Source organism: Balearica regulorum, chromosome 3, assembly GCF_011004875.1.
Source record: "Balearica regulorum gibbericeps isolate bBalReg1 chromosome 3, bBalReg1.pri, whole genome shotgun sequence".
Classification (NCBI taxonomy): Eukaryota; Metazoa; Chordata; class Aves; order Gruiformes; family Gruidae; genus Balearica; species Balearica regulorum.
The window spans coordinates 86,861,958-86,883,902 of NC_046186.1; the positions used below are offsets into that span (position 1 = coordinate 86,861,958).

The 21,945-nt window shown below is 38.2% G+C and overlaps 1 protein-coding gene across 6 annotated transcripts in view; it reads right to left on the minus strand.

Moving 5' to 3' along the window:
* AKT3 (AKT serine/threonine kinase 3) overlaps nucleotides 1-21,945 on the minus strand; it is a 160,316-nt gene that overhangs the window by 47,846 nt on the left and 90,525 nt on the right. For all 6 annotated transcript variants that reach the window (XM_075748813.1, XM_075748809.1, XM_075748808.1 and 3 more), the window contains exons 4-8: nucleotides 15,940-16,051; nucleotides 12,465-12,609; nucleotides 7,715-7,846; nucleotides 4,145-4,210; nucleotides 2,436-2,504 (exon numbers count right to left, since the gene is read on the minus strand). In XM_075748813.1, the coding sequence (XP_075604928.1) occupies nucleotides 2,436-2,504; nucleotides 4,145-4,210; nucleotides 7,715-7,846; nucleotides 12,465-12,609; nucleotides 15,940-16,051 (524 nt within the window). The remainder of the gene's footprint in view (nucleotides 1-2,435; nucleotides 2,505-4,144; nucleotides 4,211-7,714; nucleotides 7,847-12,464; nucleotides 12,610-15,939; nucleotides 16,052-21,945) is intronic.

A 21,945-nucleotide genomic window follows, 5' to 3' on the forward strand; every position in this document is an offset into this window, starting at 1 on the left:
CTAGTACTGACTACACTTTTTATTACTGCAGTAGGGCGGAAGCCTAAATTGTGGCATTATCTTGCTTTCACCTGGGTGAGAGTCAAGAATACACATACAAATTTCAGAAACTCCTTCATTCGGAGGACTGTTTAGGTAATATTCTCCTGAAAGACATAACCAAGAAAATTCACAAGCAATTGACTCAGGCACAACTGTTTAACTAAAAAGAAATCTGTGAATCTAAAGGAATTTTAAACAGAAACACACTGAAGGTAGTACAGCTCTGGAGAGAACCAAAAGCAACATGGTACTGCTACAGCCAATTTCCCATAGGAAGGTTATAATTAAAAGATGAGTTTTCAACACCTTCAACAGTGAGAAACCATTGTAAGGAAATGAAACTTCCTTGGAACACAGAAAGAATAGTAGAGGTAAGCAGCAAAAGAAAAAAGTCTGTGTCCCACATAGGAGACAAGCTTACAAATGGCTAAAATGCTGAGTAAACTTCGTGCAACTTACTTTCAGCACTTCTGAGTTAGTAACAAGGCTATTTTTACAAATATGAGGTCCTTTGTATTTCTCAGTAGACAGTGATTAAAGTCTGAAATTCACAGGAAAACTTGGTAAGATTCAAGATTTTCCCATTAAAAGCGTGTCCAACTTACTAATTCAGATCTCTAGTCAAAGAAAAGCACATAAGCAAATCAAGAGTTTCTTCAAAGAAAACCGCCTGCTCTGAAAGGCCATTATTTCCCACTGTGGCAAAAATTTACACTGAATTAGAGAACCATCAGCAAAGAACATGAGCAACACTGACAAACAAGAGCATCATACCTGGGGAAAAAAGCAACCCAGTGTTGGCAAAGTACGTTGCAATCACTCAACTCCCAATAAGCAAAAGCAGGCTGCTACCAAGAAACCCATGACACAAAACGTTTGCGGCAGTGCCGCAAAGGTGCCAGCCAATGCAGAGGAATGCAAGATACAAGCCTGATCAAAATGCAGTGTCAGAGCATCCTCAGTCTTAAGAAAGGAGTTGAAAACATTCTCTGTAGCCTCTGTTCTGCATTCAAACAGGACAGAACGGTATCTTCCAAAAAGATGAGTATCTAAACGACAGGCCCATGTTAAAGTGCATCCCCCAGGGTTACAGAAATGCAGTAAGGTCTTACACCCAGAAAACTTAGAAGAATTAGCTAGTATATAAGGCATCACTTTTAAACCTCATTGCAGATAGCACTGACTTAATATTGGTGATGTCAGTTCAATGCCAAATAAGCCAGCTGACTGTCCAAGAGAAGGCGGTTAGCCCATCGCCGCTGAGGGAGATTTTTGTGCCTAGCTCACCAGGCCAAAACGGTTCAACACCTGCGATGCCCAGACCTGGGTTTACACACACTGCGCTAAACACGTGAGAACCCTCTAGCACCACGTTTAGCCACGGCTGGTGGAGGACGGCCATGGACCAGTTAGGATGTAAACGGGCCTCAGACTGGGCCCAGAAATCGCCAGAGTGATGAATGCATGACGAGCGCTTTGGGGGTGCTCCAGCATTAGGATTATAGTTGAAGACAGTTTAATTGTAGCAGAACACAGCAAAAGAATAACGCAAAACACAGTATCAAGCTGCAACAATTCCTGAATGAAGAAACAGTTTTCTGATTAAAAAAAGAAAAAAAAGCTAGTGGAACCACTTCGTCCTTTAACGTTACAATGCAGCATATAGTAGACAAAGTAAGGAAAAACCCCTGGTTCATGTTAGAACAAGATACAGTCTGAATAGCAAACAGCACCTAAAAGGTAGATAAAAGCCCTCTTCTTAGATCGCAATTCTCTTTAATTCCATTTGACAGGTATAGTTTTTGATATTCCATTCTTCAGTAAACAGCTGGAGGAGAGTAACGACTGAAAGGCTAATGACATTACAACAAGTTTAGCACTTAAGTTGGAATTTCCAGAGTACACAGCAAGTGAAGGGGACTGAAGTTAAGGAAAAATATGAATGCTCCACTCTTTTCTCATAGGTATTTGCAACAGCTATAGCAAAGAAGAGAGCACATATTTCACATTTCAGGAAAAAGGCAAGACTAGTCAAGATTATTTTTGCTTGTTTGTACTAGATTGTGACTGTTTCATGCCAGAACATGCTATAATATGCTTGAAGAAAAAACAATAAGCAAGCTACTTGTAATTATTTCTCTACCATGAAATTATCTTTCAAGATACCACAGTCTAATTTTTCAAGAATAGGAACTACTTTTGACAGCATAGTTATAATACACATCTGCATTTTTTTTTTTTTAATAAAACAATTTTAAAAACAAACAAAAAACCCCAACCCAAACTCCAAAGATACTGGAAAGCAAAAAAGGCAAGAAAAATTACATCCTTTAAAGTGTAACCCAGTGACAGTGTTACTATTTACAAGTGCAGAACATCCTTTTTAAACTTACCTCTCCTCCATTAACATACTCCATCACAAAACACAAACGATCCTTTGTCTGGAAGGAATATTTCAAGGACTTGCAAAGAAAACAGCAAAACCAAACCAGTTATCATCTTGTATTAACCAAATTTCTTGCACTTAAAACTGTAATAAAATTTAATTTTATTCTCTCAAGCAGACAATTCTGACTTTCAGAGTAATTAAAAGTATAACTTCCTATCTGGAGCTTGAGATGAATTAACACAAAAGCCTTCATGTCTTCCCTCATCTCTGCCACGTGGCCATTGATATGAAAACAGCATGGTTATTATAATAAAATACTAAACAGTTACTAAAATACACAATTTTCTACTGCATTTCTTACTGCCACACACAGTACATCAGCTATTCTCATTCATCATATTTTCTGATGTCCACTTCCACAATGTCCATGAAGACAGAGATTACCATGCTCTTTTTAATTTCTCCCAAATAAAATCTTTAAAGTGATCTTAACCTCCAGCCTGCTTTCATTTCCAAAGCAAGGACTCTCCAGTTTCACATACTACGCAATGTTAAAAACAGAGTGCCAGATGAATATATTTATTTACATATCATTTTAAAATTGTAACAAATGGTATCATCTTAATAAAAAATTCTGGCTTATCAATGTTGAATTGATTTTCCTTGGAAAAAAACGATACCAAAGAAAATCCACAGATGCAGGCTTGGCCTAAAATAATTGAAATGCAGTAGAACTACATGTAACAAAATCATAAGGAGTCTCATGTGACTTAAATACTGCATGTCTTCTTAAAATATTTGCTTAATAATAATATCAGAAAGATATAAAGATACAACTACAGTGACGTTGCACGATTTGATTGGAATTACACCTACTCCTGCTTACCTTTACATTCTAATTTAATAAACTTTTGGAGATCTCATCTCTCTTGACTGAATTTCCAAGAATATTGTGGCCAAGCAATGTAAATGCAATCCTCTGCTTTCTACCGGGTTTGTTCATGATTTTCTCAATAGGAAAGCTTCCACGTTATACTTTGATATTTTAATACAAAAAGCAAAATAATTTTTCCCTATCTTAAAATACATGTTAATTATCTTTTGAAATCAATGAAAAGATTTTCTAATATATTCTCATAAGAGAAGAATCAGAATTACTTCTACAGAAGAAAGTCAGTTGTAAAATTAGAACTATTAATCATAACTTGTCATGAATCTCAAAATTTTCATCTTCTTTTCAATATTTTCCTTCTATAAATATTAGCCATATGAAGACAAAGATATTGAAGTAGTGGGGGTTGACTTTTATTGCTCCATGGGCTACTTATGTTGAACAAATAGTTATTTTTATCATTTTATTGAATTCTTAATTAAGTTTTCTCAGTAAAAATTACTTACTTGACACTATGTGAAATCAATAACTTTTATTAAAAAAGTGTTCATATACAAAAATTGCACGAGAGTTACATTCTACAATTAAATTTGTTTTCAGTGCAGTTAAGCTTTACAAAATTATTAGAAACTTTCTTTCTGAACTGTTAAATACACATTATGATAAAGGATATCATAAGCACCAGATAGCTACTGTTTGTTTACAAATCATCATGAGAAAGACTTCAAAATTTGTTTGTAAATTAGGTTAATAATGGAACACCCATCATGTTGAAAATTAAGTACTTAATCATGTACTTAAAACTAATTCCTGATACTTACTGTTAAAAAAGGGTGTCTGGTGTTTTTCAATACTCTGCTTTCTGTAAGCGTATGAGCCACTTCATCCTGAGAAATAAAGTAGGTCTGAATTAATATATAAAATTGTTATTTGATTAATTATGAGGAAAAAGTCAACACCTCTGAAAAGAGAAAGCTGCAGTAAAGTTTTGGAAAATTAATGAACCTGAAAGAAACACAAAAAATAATTCATGTTTTTTGAGGAAAGATTTTATAGTAAATTTAAGTTTGGCAAAATGCAATTTAACATACTGTATTTATTTTATTTTTCTTATTTTCTTGCTTTAAAAATGAAGTCTTTATCTACAATGCAGGGAAGGAAGAAATGATATTATTGGATTTGATAGTTTAAAAATATAGTCATCACAACTTCACAGTTCTGGTATGAATCATCTGAGCATATCTACAGAGAGACTGAATCAATTGGCAAGAAACATCCACAGGTAGTAACTGACAGGCAGAGAGCAGGGGGTAGAGGATGGCAGGAAGAGACCTCACCCTGCACTACAATGGCGAGCAGCTCCTAAGGACTACAGAGAAAAGCAGGGATTTAGGAGGTTCCTATTAGGAATACAGAGGTGTTTTATGGAATTCTGTGTGAATACATGCTGTAAATGCCCCTCCCCAGGCTGCCAGGGGACAAACGTAAAAAGCCTGAGAGCCACCGGGGTGGTTTAGCCATTTTCTGTAGGGCTAAGCTACCACTGAGTATTCTATAGTACAGAATTGAAGACTAACTTAGCGCGACCCAAACTCCAGCCATGCTCCTCCAGAAGCAAATATATTTAGTCAGAGTATACTTTATTATTGCTACAAATAACACCAACATAACGTTATTGTACTGCACATGCTTATCAGGCTATGCTCTGAAGATAAGGTATTATTAAACTAGAAAGTAAACACAGATGTCAGGAGTTTTAAATTAGACTTTAAAAATTGTCAAAATAGGAAGTTCAACAACAACCACAACACAGTTAGTGGTAATAAATTATGATGCCATTTAGCTGAATAGCAGTGCAACACTCAGTGTATACACTACAATCACATACAGGGGGAAAGCCAAAAAACACTTCAAGGAGAAAAGCAAGCCTGACGTTTTATTTATTTATTTTTAAAGCTCAGTGGTTTACCAGATAAGGGGCATAAAACCCTGGCAATGGCCAGTTTTTCTGGCATTGCCTCTGAAGTTTGTAATACTGGTAGCAATTCCCTGGTAAGTGTAATATTAATATGTCATGAAAATTTAGGATCAACAGATTTAGTCTGAACTGGGCAGATGCTATACAGCCTTCTAGATACAGCTGTCAATGCACCACTTTTCCGCTTCATATTATGCTGTTGCAGGTATGACCTTCTGTAGTGTATATTATATCATATCATAAGCTGAGTTGGGACTGCAGACCTATTCTACCTAGTGACCATATCCTTAGCACGGACCTTCAGAGTTACATGTTACTGATAAATCCCCATGCCATACTCACACATTGCCTGGGATAGACAGCTAAGTTCAGGCTCAAGTCTGCTTCTGTTTTTAGTTTGAGGAAGAGTGGAAAAACTGGTATTTGGTGACTATGGGGAACAAAACTTGATCGCTTCACCTGTGAAGATCTAAGCATAGTCTATTCTTCATTCTTTTGTCGGTTTCTTATCAATATACAACCATACTATGGAAAACTTAGGACGATTCCCTTCAAAACAAAATTCCAGTACTGAGGAAGTAAAATTTAAGAGACTGAGGTGCTCCCATTTTCATCACAGGATGAAAGGCATGTTTTCTCACACACTTAATCTTCTCGTTAAGATCAAGGCAGAAAAACAGACCCTGGTCTGCTCCAGGGAGTGCCAGGTTCTGCCCTATCTATCACTAAGCTAGCTTTCTGTTTTCAGGTAAACAGATCAATGAACAGTTGCATCTCTGATCTCTTCAAAATTTCTCTAGCTTTATACATGCTTCTATGAACAAGAATTTTTGCTCAAAAGAGAGAGGTAAAGTTATCCGAGAATCACTTTTAACCCTTCTAAAAATTCAGTGATATTGTAGCACCCAGCAAAGTAAAAGGGAAAACCCTAAAATTCAAAAACGTGTTTTTTATTTTATTGATACAAAGAAACAAGCTGAAATGCTTTGAAGGCTGGAAGGGTACAAACAAGCAGCAGCAGAACAGGAGCTCCTAGCAGTCTGACATAAGACTCCACCGAGGACCTCCTGGGTGCCACGGGTGAGCAGAGCACTGGGGGAGGGTGTCAGGCTGAAGACTGGGGCACAGCACGCAGCACCCACATAGACTCTGAGACCCACAGGGCAACCCACAGAGATTGCTACCATTTATAGTCTTGCAAGGAAGGCCACCGAGGTGCTCCTTCCCATGCAGAACCAGGAGAACGCAGCAGCGATACCCTCTTTCCTTGCTGTATGAAGAAGAAAAGGGCACTCTCTGTCGCTGTTAGTCCAAATCCTATACACTCCGACCAGCCCACCAGTGCATGCGAGACAGCTGCTAAGGGCACGCAGAACTCACACGTCTGTCTCTTCTCTGCTGAAGACATAAATTTAAGTCTCTCCTCCTGCACCAGGGTGGTTTTAATGAAACTCAAGGAAATATAATTGGTTTTGAGGTTTGTACTCCTCTATCAAATTTAATCAAAACTGATCAACACATTCAAAAGTTATTAGAAAGTGAGTGACAGATAGACAAATTAACATAGAGATAGGCTGCAAAACTCTGTAAGCCTTGTCTTCATAGGTCATTCGGAAAATTAGAAAAATCTGAAGGATATTTTACAATAAAATTTATGTAAACCACAGTAGTTCCTATCCACATTCAGTTTTTACAAATACTGGTATTGTTAGCCTCAAGCATTGAAAATTCTCAGTCAGATCCACATCCCTCAAAAACCTCCTTACTTAGCAACTGGGATTATTTTTAATTGCGTCTCATGGTGATAAGAGCATGTAGGTTTCTTGCTCTCAACTTGTTCCGTGCAAATGGGATTCAAAACTTTAGAATCGCTAGAAACAAAGCTCAGAGTAAATGACCTTCGAGTTTAAACTTAGTAAAATTATGACCGAGCACAAGTGCTAGTAACACTAAATTAATCAAGTTTAAGTGACTTGACAATGCCAGTTTAAAGCATATCTTCAGACATCAGCTTCAGACTCAAAAACTGAAAAAGTGAAATTGTTAGTCCCATGCACATCTAACATACCAGGAAAAAAGCACAGGCCCATTAAATTAATTGCATTTATCTGAATAAACCTGCAGTTGACTTAGAAAAATTTTTGATGTAATATACCCTACAATGCACTGGTTCTTGTTTTAAACTTGAATTACCCCAGTGAACTCTCTCAATGCTTTATCACACTCTAGATTATAAGACGCAGGAAAAAGGCATGCAAAATGCTTTTTTTTGTACTCTTTTGTGTATCATCTGAAGATACACACATATTTCTAGCAAACGCAGTTACCATCAAAAATCAAATACACCTTATAGAGTAGATATTGATTAGTCCGTTAAAAAATGACCCAATATTAAAACTATAAACTTCCTTACCTTTGCAATAATGACTTCTTTTTTCAAGATCTTCATAGCATAGTATTTCCCACTAGCCTTCTCTCGGACCAGGATAACTTTACCAAACGTGCCTTTGCCCAGTAGTTTTAAATAGTCAAAATCATTCATTGTCTATAAGGAGCAAAGAACAAAGATTAGCAAGACTTATACTATCCAGTTCCATTATGCACCCAAGTGTGTCCACATATAACCAAATGCTGTTACCAATATAACAAGAACGGCTTACAAAAATAGGTACACTTCTACGATTAAGTTCAAATAGTTAACTGTATCCTTAAATCACTAGGATATATCGTTTGATACTATTAGTATAGTTCTCTAAAGTCAAGTACTGCACAGTACTACACACACACACACACTTATTTTTACAAAGCACACACAGAACAGTCTTAGTCTATACCAGCATTTTGTGAATGTTCCACATGTAAGAAAGCTCATCAGCTCATGTGTTACCAGGGACACAAGAACGTGGCGTATCAGTAGGTTTTGCATAACACCGACCACTGCACTGACGGCTTTTTTGAAACATACATGATCCTCACTGCAATATTATACCAGTAAGACTATACAACAGTCTTTGCATTAGAAGTAGATTCGTAAAAATTTGAATACAGATTACAAGTTTTTTATATCAATCAATCTGGGTCTGAAAAGGAAGAGGGCAAGTTTTCCTCTTTCATATGATTCCTTCATAGTGACCATTCAAGTATCTAGGATCGCGTATTTTGTGCGTTAAATGTAGTACCTCCAAGAGCTGGTTGCACCAACAGACAATTTAAGTGCAGCAGGTTTATCAGCACTGGAGTGTCACACAGTGCAAGAGTATGACCAAGAATATGGTTGTGATCCAAATACTATGTGCCACTAGTACTTAATCAGCTAAAGGTAAGACTTCTCACATATCACAGTCAGTACTTTGGAAAGTCAGATTACCTACTTCGATAGTTCAATAATAACCATCATGCAAAACCAACGGCCTTTGTGCTAAAGCAGTGAAAATTGACCCAAAAAAAGTGAAAAGTCCAAAATGCATTCAAAACACAATTCAGGCAGAAGATGAGTAATTCAGGGCAGAATGTTCCATATCTTCAGTCATAAGCTATCGCGTTCCCTGACAAAGAATGGCCAACAGCTTTATTGATAAAGAACACTAAGTTAGTGACTGTAACAACTTATCACTTCTACCAGTGAAAAATTCATGGCATCATAAGCAGCCTCAAAGGGGTAACTTTTTCCTATACTTCTGATCATCTTTGAGAGGCTGGATTTAGAGAGGGACCATCAGAGTCTGAATAAAATCAGCTCAGAAAAGCAGCCCTTTGCCCACACACAGAAGGAGGATCTTGGCTCGACTGATCACAGACATGGGTTTGATGCTAAGGGCAGCAAGCCAGTCAAAATGAAAGACTCATTCACCCAAAATTTGCTTACATAATGTTCATCAAAACAGTCATGAATCTAGCTGCAAGCTCAGTGAAAACAAGTTAAAAAATATATGTGTATTTATAAGAGGAAGGTAATAGCTTTGCAAGATTTTGAGCTGTGGCTTAACAGCAGGTTACGGTGGTAGTGCTAGTTCTAAGAATAAAGTCTCCTGATGCTCTCATTCTTTAGAACCTCAGCAGAAGGCTTAGAGATGATACGCAGTGCAGGGTAACTCAAAAAGCCTGCCAAAGAACACAAGACCTTGGGAGATAAAAACACAGATGCCATAGCTAAGGGTGTACTGAAAACTGGTGGAAAAACGGAAATACTTCCTAAACCTTAGGGATGTTGGTAAGCAAGTTTGGAGGCTCCTATAAGATTGGATTCTTTCTCCTTGATGATTTTCCCATCTTTTTCATTCCTACTGAACTCGGAGGATTGAATCTTTTTCCTCACTATGTTACTTTTTGGGTTCCTCTGAAAAATCTATTCTTTACTCATTCTGCACCCTGCAAATCAAATTTGTAAACACAAGAAAAGCAGTGAAGCTACAGGAAACTGCTCTAACCAAAGAACCGTATGATGTTCAGCCTTCTGTAAAGCCTATTTACTCCCCCATGGATGATCTGTTCAAAAGAATAAACCCTACTACAGGTGCTGACAATTCCTACCAAGGAACTAATTTTTAAAAATTCCCAATTTGCACAAAGATTATGCTGCTTGGAGTTTTTATCTGACTTCATCAGGGAGAAACTCTACTTACAAGGAATAGTACAGCAAGAAACAAAAGCAGTTTGCAAAGAATTTCTAGTGCTCTGAATTTTACTGATGCTATTACTGTAAAACTTTAGTGGCACATTGACACCATATAAAAAAACTGAGAAAAAAAAAAAGTGCTTTTGGTTTTTCTAGCTAATCTGTCCAGGGACATTGCTGTCATGTCTGTTCAAATCAAGTTCCACATCCTAAAGACTGTTTTCTTTGTAAACCTTTTGCTACCTTTTTAGAGAAGAACAGGCCCACTCCTCTCTGTCTTGTTTCTTAATCTGATTATGCTCTTCTACTCATATGTATACCATCTGGTGCATGCACAAGCAAAATTCACTGGGCTTAGATGTAAAATCAGGTGACAAAACAAGCTTGTAGGACACATTGTGCAAAAAAAATCCCTGAAATGAAAAGAAATCCAGTACCAAAAAAAAGCAATAAAAATGCATTAAGTCATTACAACTGAAATGTTTCTGATTATATTAACAACTACACAAGCTTAAACTGAAGCTTTTCAGAAACATTTCTACAAAACAGAAACAGTTCTAAATATATATATTTTCCCAATTTCAATTAACATTGAGGGAGTGACAACTCCCTGTCATTATGGTCATTTAATATTTTTGATTCCAAAAAACTTCTGAGAACCTTTTGCTAAAGTCTTCCAACAGTCAGAAATCTGCAGTGGGTTTTTGAGTTTTGGCAAAAAAATATCCTTGCTGTCATCAGTACGCTCTTCACTGACTACAAAAACTCCATTCTGCTCTATTATTAGGTTTTGAATATCACCATTTTTCATTTCACCTTTGTTTTGTAGAGTTTGCTTTTGGCTTCTTGTCAAAGCCCCTAAATATTCTGCAGCACTGCACATGCACTGTCCCAGCATCTTATTTCAGCATTTCTTAAAGCGTAAGCAGCCAGACAGAAACAAAACTGATCTTCCTCCTCCTCCTGTTCCCACAACCCCTTTTGTTGCATGGGAAAATGCACTGCACTGTGAACAAGGAAAGCACACATTCCAGACAAACTACGTACATTAAACAGCATTAATTCTGACACCTTGAAAATGCTTGTTGTTATACAGTGGTTTTGTACTCCACTAAGAGGATACGCAGGCTTGGAACAGTGTTGAGATCTTTAATAGAGCAAACCCAAATCCCTTGCACATAATCGCATTGCCTCTCAGAAAGACTGACACACCTCGAACGCTGCCTCTGTCTTGCTGTCACTTATCATATTTTACCCTGGAGCAGAATCATGAAACATCTATGCTGCAAGGCTAAATGTTCAATGTCAACCTGACAATGTACAATGAGAGTATTGTTACAGCTGTATATAATTAGTTTTTACCTTTTTCTATAGCCGAAAAAGGTTAAAAAATTACATACAATGAAACAACATGAAAGAACCGTGTTTGCACTGCAAACTCAAGTTCTCAAAAGGTAGGACATGATAGAACTAAGATTTCCTATGACACCTTTGTTATATTCACAAGGGTATAGTTTTCAGCCACTGATTCTTCTATGATTCTTGCTTCACATAGTGCTATGAACAAAACATGCTCTATGAGTAAAGGCACACGTTCAATATTTCTTTTCATTGTTCAGTACTCAAAGGCATTCAGTTACATTAGCTGTAAGATTATTTTGCTCTGTCAGCAGACTTCCACTTAGTTTTCTACAGGTTTTTCACTCCTAGCTAGAAAGAATGAAGTCAGTCCTATAGAAACAGGTTATTATTTCTCATGTAATTTCAATGCATTTCTTGAGTCATGTCAATCCTGTACAGTAAATGAGAGACATCCGTTTGAATGATCCATTCTTCGAGTAGTCTGTAACTACAGAAAGAGGACAAAATGGAAACACAAACTAATAAGCAAATTTTTGCGTGGCACTGAATGTTTAAAATATGCTCTTAGTTGTGTGTTTATCCTGTTGACTCTAGAGATAAAACAAGTATGTTATAGCAAACAATGTACATATTCCTACTTACACCAAAAGCTGTGAAGGACTGCAAAAAAAAAACAAACCCTCAAACCCAAAACATTGTTTTCTCTTACTTCACTGAAAACTAAAGCAGAGTTATTCTCCCAGATAGCAAAATCCAAGGCCATTAAAAGCCAAATCCTGCTAGCCTTTCTCATGCAAATTTTCTAATTTGTACTGGGTATTATTTGCATGAGAATGGGGGGCAAATCTACTTGTCTAAAGAAAATATTTTATTACCATACTTCTAAAAGAGTAAACAAACAAAAAGGAAAAGATGAATATAATATTCAAACAATAAGCAGAACGTTAACATGTGCCTGAACGGTTGAACTTTGTTTTTCAGGAGTGCTGTATCAGATAGCATAACAAATAAATAAAACTAAAGCAGTTCAGCTCTACTGAAATAAAACAAATAAGTACTTTTATGTTTGTAATACACTGAAATTTATGTAGAAATACTATTCCCTATATAGTGTTTTCCCCAACTAGACCATTCTACAGAAGTTATTTGTCTATTAGTCTTGTCAGTTATTTTTTAATGTCATTACCTTTCTTTTATGATGGGTTGTTGAAGCATCCATCTCTTCTTCTCCTATATTGTCTATCTGTGAAGTTGGACTACAGTTCATCCTCTCCTCTTCTTGCCTTTGAAGTCTGTCTGCTACAGCCTGGATTGCTTCTGTCCATTCTTCCCTATCATGAACAAGCCAACATCGCTATTAGAAACTCATAAAATACATCCAAATAAAAAGTTTATAATGTTTTTTACATGCTGCATTGCTTCGATCTTCAATTCTCATGTTACACAGCAGAAAACTCATGTAAATTAATCACTTCAATTTCCTTCCAAATTCTGCATTACATTACAGGTGGTGAAGTTGACCAGCATCAAAAAGGATCATTGCACAGTTGATTTCAAGAATTACCAGTGTCTGATTTTGTAAATATTTTAATAGTGAAAACTTGAAAACTCTTACTCCAGGTATAATACAGCTCAGAGCATAGAATGTCCTCTCCTATCCAATACGATCTGATAATAACTTGCTATTTTAAGAGACTTTTTGCTATTCCTCCTCCCTGCGAGACATCTTCACAGAAAACAAACGGGATTTATTAAACCACACTGTGTGTTCAACTCTTTGTCTGTCTCCTCTTAAAACTCAACTTGTTGGCTAATTTCCAGTTCCCCTGAGAAAGAGGCCCTCAAAGATAATTAAATTCCTACAAGCATCATAAAAAACCAGCGGCTGCACAGAGGGACGGGCCCGATGAGGGTTTCCGTGGAGGGACAAGCAGGGTCAGCTGAGCCCACAGCTATTCTGCATGCTGGTTAACCAGCACAGGTACACCAGCCGGCCCGTCAGCACCCCACAGCCCCGCACCATGTGCAGTATCCGCTGCTTTTTGCTCCGCCAGCAAGGGATACAGGAGAAGTCTGGTGGTATCAGTGAAAGACAATAAAAAATGTTTCTGTAAAGACATTAGCAACAAAAGGAGGGCTAAGGAGAATCTCCATCCTTTATTGGACGTAGGGGGAAACAGAGTGACAAAGGATGAGGAAAAGGATGAGGTACTTAATGCCTTCTTTGCCTCTTTAATAGTAAGACCAGTTGTTCTCCAGCTACCCAGCCCCCTGAGCTGGAAGACAGGGATGGGAAGCAGAATAAAGCCCCCATAATGCAAGGGGAAATCATTAGCGACCTGCTACACCACTTCGACACACACAAGTCTATGAGGCTGGATGGGATCCACCCAAGGGTACTGAGGAAGCTGGCAGAAGTGCTCGCCAAACCACTTTCCATCATAGGTCAGCAGTCCTGGCTAACTGGGGAGGTCCCAGTTGAGTGGAGGTTAGAAAACCATAGAATCATAGACTCATAGAATGGTTTGGGTTGGAAGGGACCTCAAAGATCATCTAGTTCCAACCCCCCTGCCATGGGCAGGGACACCCTCCACTAGACCACATTGCCCAAAGCCTCATCCAACCTGGCCTTGAACACTTCCAGGAATGGGGCCTCCACAACCTCTCTGGGCAATCACTCTAACAGTAAAGAATTTCTTTCTAACATCTAATCTAAATCGACCCTCCTTCAGCTTAAACCCATTACCCCTTGTCCTCTCACTACACTCCCACATAAACAGTCCCTCACCATCTTTCCTGTAGGCCCCTTCAGGTACTGGTAAGCCGCAATTAGATCTCCCCGGAGCCGCCTTTTCTCCAGGCTGAACCACCCCAACTCTCTCAGCCTGTCCTCATAGGAAAGGTGCTCCATCCCTTCGATGAACTTCGTGGCCCTCCTCTGGACTCGCTCCAACAGCTCCATGTCTCTCTTGTACTGGGGCCCCCAGAGCTGGACGCAGCACTCCAGGTGGGGTCTCACCAGAGCGGAGTAGAGGGGCAGGATGTGACCCCATCTACAAGAAGGGCTGGAAGGAGGAGCCGGGAAACTACAGGCCTGTCAGTCTGACTTCAGTGCCAGGAAAGGTTATGGAGCAGATCATCTGGAGTGCCATCATGCAGCACGTACAGGACAACCAGGTGATCAGGCCCAGTCAGCATGGGTTTATGAAAGGCAGGTCCTGCTTGACTGACCTGACCTCCTTCTATGACAAGGTGACCCGCTTAGTGGATGAGGGAAAGGCTGTGGATGCTGTCTACCTAGAGATTAGTAAAGCCTTTGATACTGTTTCCCCCAGCATTCTCCTGGAGAAACTGGCTGCTCATGGCTTGGAGGGGCATATTCTTCACTGGGTAAAAAACTGGCTGGATGGCCAGGCCCAAAGAGTTGTGGGCAATGGAGTTAAATCCAGCTGGTGGCCAGTCACAAGTGGTGTTCCCCAGGGCTCAGTACTGGGGCCAGTCCTGTTCAATATCTTTATCAATGATCTGGACGAGGGGACCGAGCACATCCTCAGTCAGTTTGCAGACAACACCAAGTTGGGCAGGAGTGTTGATCTGCTTGAGGGTAGGAAGGCTCTACAGAGGGATCTGGACTGGCTGGGCCGATGGGCTGAGGCCAAATGCCAAGTGCCAGGTCCTGCACTTGCATCACAACAACCCCATGCAATGCTACAGGCTCGGGGAAGAGAGGCTGGAAAGCAGCCTCGCAGAAAAGGACCTGGAAGTGTTGGTCAACAGCCGGCTGAAGATGAGCTGGCAGCGTGCCCACGTGGCCAAGAAGGTCAACAGCATCCTGACTCATATCAGAAATAGTGTGGCCAGCAGGAGCAGGGAAGCAATTGTCGCCCTGAAGACAGCACTGGTGAGGCTGCACCTCAAGTACTGTGTTCAGTTTTGGGCCCCTCACTACAAGAAAGACATTGAGGTGCTGGAGTGTGTCCAAACAAGCTGGTGAAGGTCTAGAGCACAAGTCTTACGAGGAGCGGCTGAGGGAATTGGGATTGTTTAGTCTGGAGAAAAGGAGGCTGAGGGGAAACCCTATCGCACTCTACAACTACCTGAAAAGAGGTTGTAGCCAGGTGGGTGTTGGTCTCTTCTCCCAAGTAACAAGCGATAGGCCACGAAGAAAGGGCCTCAGGTTGCATCAGGGAAGCTTTAGATTGGATATTAGGAAAAATTTCTTCACCAAAAGGGTTGTCAAGCATTGGCACAGGCTGCCCAGGGAAGCGGTGGAGTCACCATCCCTGGAGGTATTTAAAAGACATGTAGATGCAGTGCTTAGGGACATGGTTTAGTGGTTGGACTTGGCAGTGCTAGGTTACGGTTGGACTTGATGATCTTAAAGGTCTTTTCCAACCTAAACGATTCTATGATTCTATATAATGACATAGTTTTGGCTTATTTGAACACACGCATCCCACCTACTCACAGGCAACTCTTACACTAGCTATGAGCTCAGGTAATATTTTACAGAAGCTGACTTATAAATTCTTCAAATAACTGTTCAGATGTGCTCAGAATGTCACAGTTCCAAGTACTGATTGCTGTGCAGTCCCAGCAGAGACTGTGCCAAGGCTTCTGCATAAAGAACACAGAAAGCAAAACAAAAATAAAAACCTCACCGTTCCTCTGGAGTGTCTACGTGGAATGTCCGCTCTATGACAGTGGTCCACTGAAGACATCTGATAATGAATGTGTTTGGCTTTGGTCGCTCTGTTTTCATTAGTTGACATTCTAGAGAAATACATGACATATTGCCTCTTTTATACATTGCCAGTTAACAGGTGAAGAGCAAATAAATTAGATAAAATACAAATAGCTTATGTATACCTATCTAGCACGTATAAGGAAATACAGAATGGCAATACAACCATGGGCTTGAACAAAAGGTAGCAGGTAATAATCATAAGATGAAGAAAGCAGTCAGAGGAATCCATGGAACTTGTATTGTTGCCCATATAAAGAGTGTGATCTCCATTTGCAAGCTAGGTCTGTGTTAGGAGGGTAAGAAGAGTATTAGATCCCGGATTGCTCCAGTACGCCAAGGTAACAGCAGTAGCCACAGGCACATTTTTCCATCTGTACCTGGCAGGAGGAATATGACATTTTCCCTTTAGTGGTAACCATGCCACAATTACCCACACTACTGTCACCTCAGGATTAGATTTATTGTAAAATATCTGAGAAAATTCAGAGGCTGAAACTAGTCTGATTATTAAACATAGAATAACCCCCCTCGCACACACAGTGGGGCTGCACCAGGAAATCATCTAGTTCTCTTTATACCCCAGGGCAGAAGCAGGTCTATCTATGCTATTTCTCATAAGTATTTCTCTAAACTCTTTCTAGAGTCCCTGAAAAGTAGTAATTTCAAAACCTCTGTAAGCAAACTATTTCATCCAACTAGAAGGAAATTATTTTTAGTTGGAAGACTTTTCCTAGCATTTAATGCAACTGTTCCTATAATTTAAATTCTTGCCCTATTGACTAATTTATCTTATCTTTTCATCAGCTATCCCTTTTAGTCACTTGAACACTATTTTATCTCTCTTCAGTCTTCTCTGGCCTAAATCAATTCAACCAATCTGTCCTCACAGGTTGTGCTTTCAGATCCAAGATCTTCCTTGTCACACAATTCTAGGCATACAGCAGACTGCCTAGAATGTGACTCCTTTGTCACAAGACCACAACACTGGTAATTCAGATAATGGTTCGGTGAGATTGTGTATTAGATTTTACGATGTAGCATACTGCACTAAACACTACATCTGCAAAACAATGACCTACCAGAAGCCTTTATTCATGCAGATATATTTAAACTTTTTTGTGAAGTTAAGGTTATTCCATCAAAAGTGTAATTTGTCTTTCTGCAGCTACCGTGAAATAAACATGGTCTGGAATGCTATCACTTGTTCAAAGCTGATCCAGATAAAATGTGTGATCTAAAATGATTTATCAGATTCACAAATCAATCAATAATGAATATGGCAACAGAATTCCTGTTCACTTACGATCCACTCTAACTTCCTGTTGGTAGAGCTACCACCTACCAGTTGACCCACACCTTTCACTGAAGTAGTTGACTATTCTTTAGCATAAAACTTTGCACTTCTTGGTGAATTATATTATATTTATTCCAGATAATGTCAACACTTCATAAAAGTCATGTTATATGACATGTACCACTTCACAAAGCATGCTATTCTTTCACAGAAATAAATTATATTAGCTTGATGTATTTTTTCTTCACAGATTCAGGGTCCAGAAACCTCAACTATCATCCACAATTTTACAAGAATATTTTAAATATTCTCCAAGAAACTGCATCAGACCCAGAAAATTTCTAAACACCCAACATACCCTCTACCCTGCTTTTGCTTTCTCTCTTATGCCTTTGTTGCCAGTGTTAATTGTACAAGACGCATACTCATAGCTGACCTTCTGAAATGCAGCTGCATAGTGAAAATACTTTAAAGCAATTCTCTTTAATATTACTAGCTCATAACGAGCTTAAAGCCTTAGTTCAAGGCATTGATTTGTATGCCTGAACACCTAAACAATTTGGGACACAATTATCTAAGAAATGGCCGCTGTCTCCATGATATAAAGCCACTGCGAATATCAGCAGACTTACTTGTACTGGACCATACTTAATACAGGCATGAAAGAACTGATATTAGGGGAGTCTTTGTGAGGATGCCTTGATTTAAGAGCCTTCATGCACACTGCAATTTTTTCATTTGAAAAAGCAGAGAGTGTGTTTTTCTGCAGCTTAGCAGAACACCTCAGAAGCATGACAGACACATGTATAAAAATGAAAGAGGAATAAAGTAAATATTGCATTACACAGGTGTGTATTCCTTGATGCACAAGACTATATGCTAACCATACATCTATAAATTATTATGTAAGTTAGACTGCTTACTGGTCAAGGAGATGACATTACATTTAACAAACCTGCATATGGCATGGAGGCTCAGAAGAGAAATCGTAATTAAACCTCACTGCTTTTTTAAACTCAGATAGGTCTCGGATGGGATGAGAGCCATCCTCAGTATTCAGAGGAAGGAGCTACAGCAGGATGGACACAGGAAGAGGGAATTTAACACAACAGCTGGAAGAGGAACAGAAGCAGATGATGGGAACATGGGGAGCATGATGAAGTAGAGCTACTTAGGAAACTTAACCAGGCTTGTATCTGGGTGCAAACATTAATCATGAGATCAAAGAAACCCCCATCTTCAAGGACATGGTTGAAGTCCAAGTTATGATCATGATGACAGTGAGGCTAGGTTTAACAGACTATTTGTTTTCTTAATTTCCTCAGCTGTAGCTCTAAGGAATGTGTCAGGTTACCTTCATAACACAAGAGACTAGAAGCATTGTCTGCTCTAAGATTATCTCATCTTAATCCTGACAAAACCATCCTCTCATCTTTAATCATATCACACTTCAATCATGTAGGCTGAAATTTTCTTTGCTGGGTGTCTGCCTAAAGCTGCACACTGCTGGAAAATACTACTTCTTGGAGACGAGACTTAAAACTTGGCAAACGAAGACCTTTGATATCCTTTTAGTATTCTTTGAAAATGTAATGCATCTGGCCACACTACATGTGGGAGGGATAAGAGTGCATTGGGAGAAGGGTAAAAAATTAATAACAATTACTAAAGCATAAAATCATTAAAAATCTATGCATGAGCATAATCCAGCATATATACACCTGGATTACTGTATACACCATGGAAAACTCTTTCTCCTATATTCATAATGCCTCCTCATATTCCTAAGACAACATGAAAAAGAAACTACCTCGCTAAGGCAAAATCCAATAGGGAAAGATGGCATCCAGCAAGTTATTTACAGAAGAGATGTCAGGAACAAAAGGCTAGGGAATAAAGGGAGAAGAGTGGAAGTGGGACGGGAAAAAGATTGGAACCCGTGTGAGGAAGAAAAACTCCGGGGATAGCTGGAGTATAGCTAAACTGGAGTAGCTAGTTTAGGATAAGAAGGTAAAAGAAGCTGCCAGGGACAGAAAGGTGAGGTGACTGCATTAGGACAATCTGAAGGTAAAAAGGTACAGAGTCAAACCTGCAGAAAAGCCTGCACCAATTAAAAAGCGCATCCTCTCCAGTGCCTGTAATGGAGCCGAAGATTTTGAATTTCACCATTCATTTGCTAATTGCAAATACATAGAAAAATGCATACGTTAAAATGGCATTAATTTAAGTTTGCCAACTCAAGCATGTAAAACTTGGAGCTAACAGAATTAAGCCTGCCTATGTCCAAATGCTGTCTATAATATGGTCTTTACCTATATGTATACATAGTATACTATATATAATATAATGAATATATTATATATTAATATGTACATTATGTAAATTCATATCTAATATATAGATGTATTATTGGTACTATCCATATTAATTTTTTCAGACAGCCCTCAAAGTGATGATGCGCATTATTAACAAGGACAAAACATATGGATGCATATACTAAGCTCTGTAACTACCAAAGAGTATTTACTCTCTGAGTTTTCATTACAGATGATTAACTAAATCAATTAAAGGTAATAAAAAATAGCTTAGCAATTGAAAATGGCACTGAAAACATTTAAAAATAAAAAAGCTATTTCACTATCACTGAAGGATGCTATTGAAAAATAAAATCTAGCAAAATTTAATGAGCTTTTTTAATATTCTGTTAAAAGTGGCTAAAGATTTAATTTCTTTGTGGAAGGTTAAAATTGAATATGTTTGTATCCTTCCCTTCTGAAGCAAAAAGAGTTTCAGAAAGAAGTGGAGGACCAATGTATTTCTAAAAGTGGTGTGCTACCCATTCCATTCTTCTCAAGTAGGTAAAAGTAACTGAAGTCTGCTGATATTTAGTACACCCACATGCTTCATGTGCCGCAGTGTACAAACGTATAGGATTAACAACCTTCCTGTCATGACTGCAACATGACTAAAAACTTGTTATTGAATGTCTTTCACCTACAGCTAGAGAAAAAAAATCTATTAAGATGAATAAGTACTCTAATACACAGTTGCTGCTAATTACCAAAATATTTTTCTACTAATTACTGGAAAAAACGCAGTAGTTTTAGACAGAGAGAATAGTTTGGAAACTACAAAAGCACAGAAGAATGAGTGAAACTGGCTACTGAGAGCTGGCTCTGAATGCTCGAGTGATAGTTGGGTCATTACCAAGAGGAGAGAACACTCTACCATAATGTCTTCAAGTTTGCTACTATACATAAACACATGTAATTAAAGGGCTGAATCTCAACTCAAAACAGTTGGAAGTCTAAATTATCATTCAAAAAGATGAGTAAGCCAGTAAACAGACAGACTCAACTTTGTGTTCTTGTATGCTAGCCATCTACAACTTGGAATTACATATTTTAATCCTAAAGCTTTCTGTGTTGCTGGGATTAAACATCAGTTATGAGAATTTTCCCCTTTAATATTAGAGGGGATGAAAAACCTTGGGGGAGAACACTTGTTCAAAACAGCAAAATACAAAATCAGTAACAGAAACCGACAACTCTGTTCCAACAAGTCTGTAGCACTTGTTTGGCCATTTTTGGATCTACACAGAAAATGGAAAAAATGAATTAAAACCAGTATAAAGAAATGCAATGGGTTCAAGTACTGAACTTCTCTTTTTGAAACAAAAAGAGAGTCAAGTATATACCAGAGGTTAACTTGTGTCTTCATATCCACAAACAATCTGACAATTCTAAAATATTAGACTATCTTTTTCAAATAACCGTTACTATCTAAATTAAGTAGTTATGCTAGTTAAACTCTCCTGAGCAACTCTAACTACAAACTGTATTTCAAAACGTTCTGTTTACTTTACACCATTCTGAACCACAGATGACAAAGTTTGCTTGAAGCTGTAATTACTCTGCAAAGCTGGGAAGCCAATTAGAGGGCCTGAAACCTGCCAGTTCCAAAAAAAAAAGCACAGATCATCTGTTCAGATTTTATTAAAAAGTTTAAAGTTTGCATTCTATAACTTTAACCATATAATCACCAGTGTTCTTTTCCTAAATGCATTAATTCAGCACAAAAAATACAAAGAACACTAATACCATTTTATTATTTCATATATGGAAGCTTTCAACTTCAGCAGAATTTGTTAATATGAGTAGAAAAGAATACTAAACATACAAGCAGCCATAAAAAAATTGCACTAAAAAATGAACAGAAGGTTGCATATTTCAGAAATTATTTCTAATACAGACCGAGTTTTAGCACAAAAGATAACTTCCTGTGATTATCATATGATATAAAAGAAATAGTATCGAACCACTGCTTGCATTGTTTAGAATATATGCACTTTTAAATACATACAGAGTGCTATCTATATACAGCTATCTGTATCTGTCTATGTATTTATTTGCATTACTATTTAACCTTGATTTCTTCTTTTGGTCTTTCCTTCACAAGATAAATAATTTTGTCCCAACCTTTGCCTATTTAGTTGCTAGTCCCATTTTTTCTTTCTCATGTCAAAATTTAATGAACACACTGCTCACAAATACCTTTTTCCATTATAGCTACTCTGCACTCCAAATCCACACTTTTCTCGGATGACCTTTTTTGTTAGACAAGTAG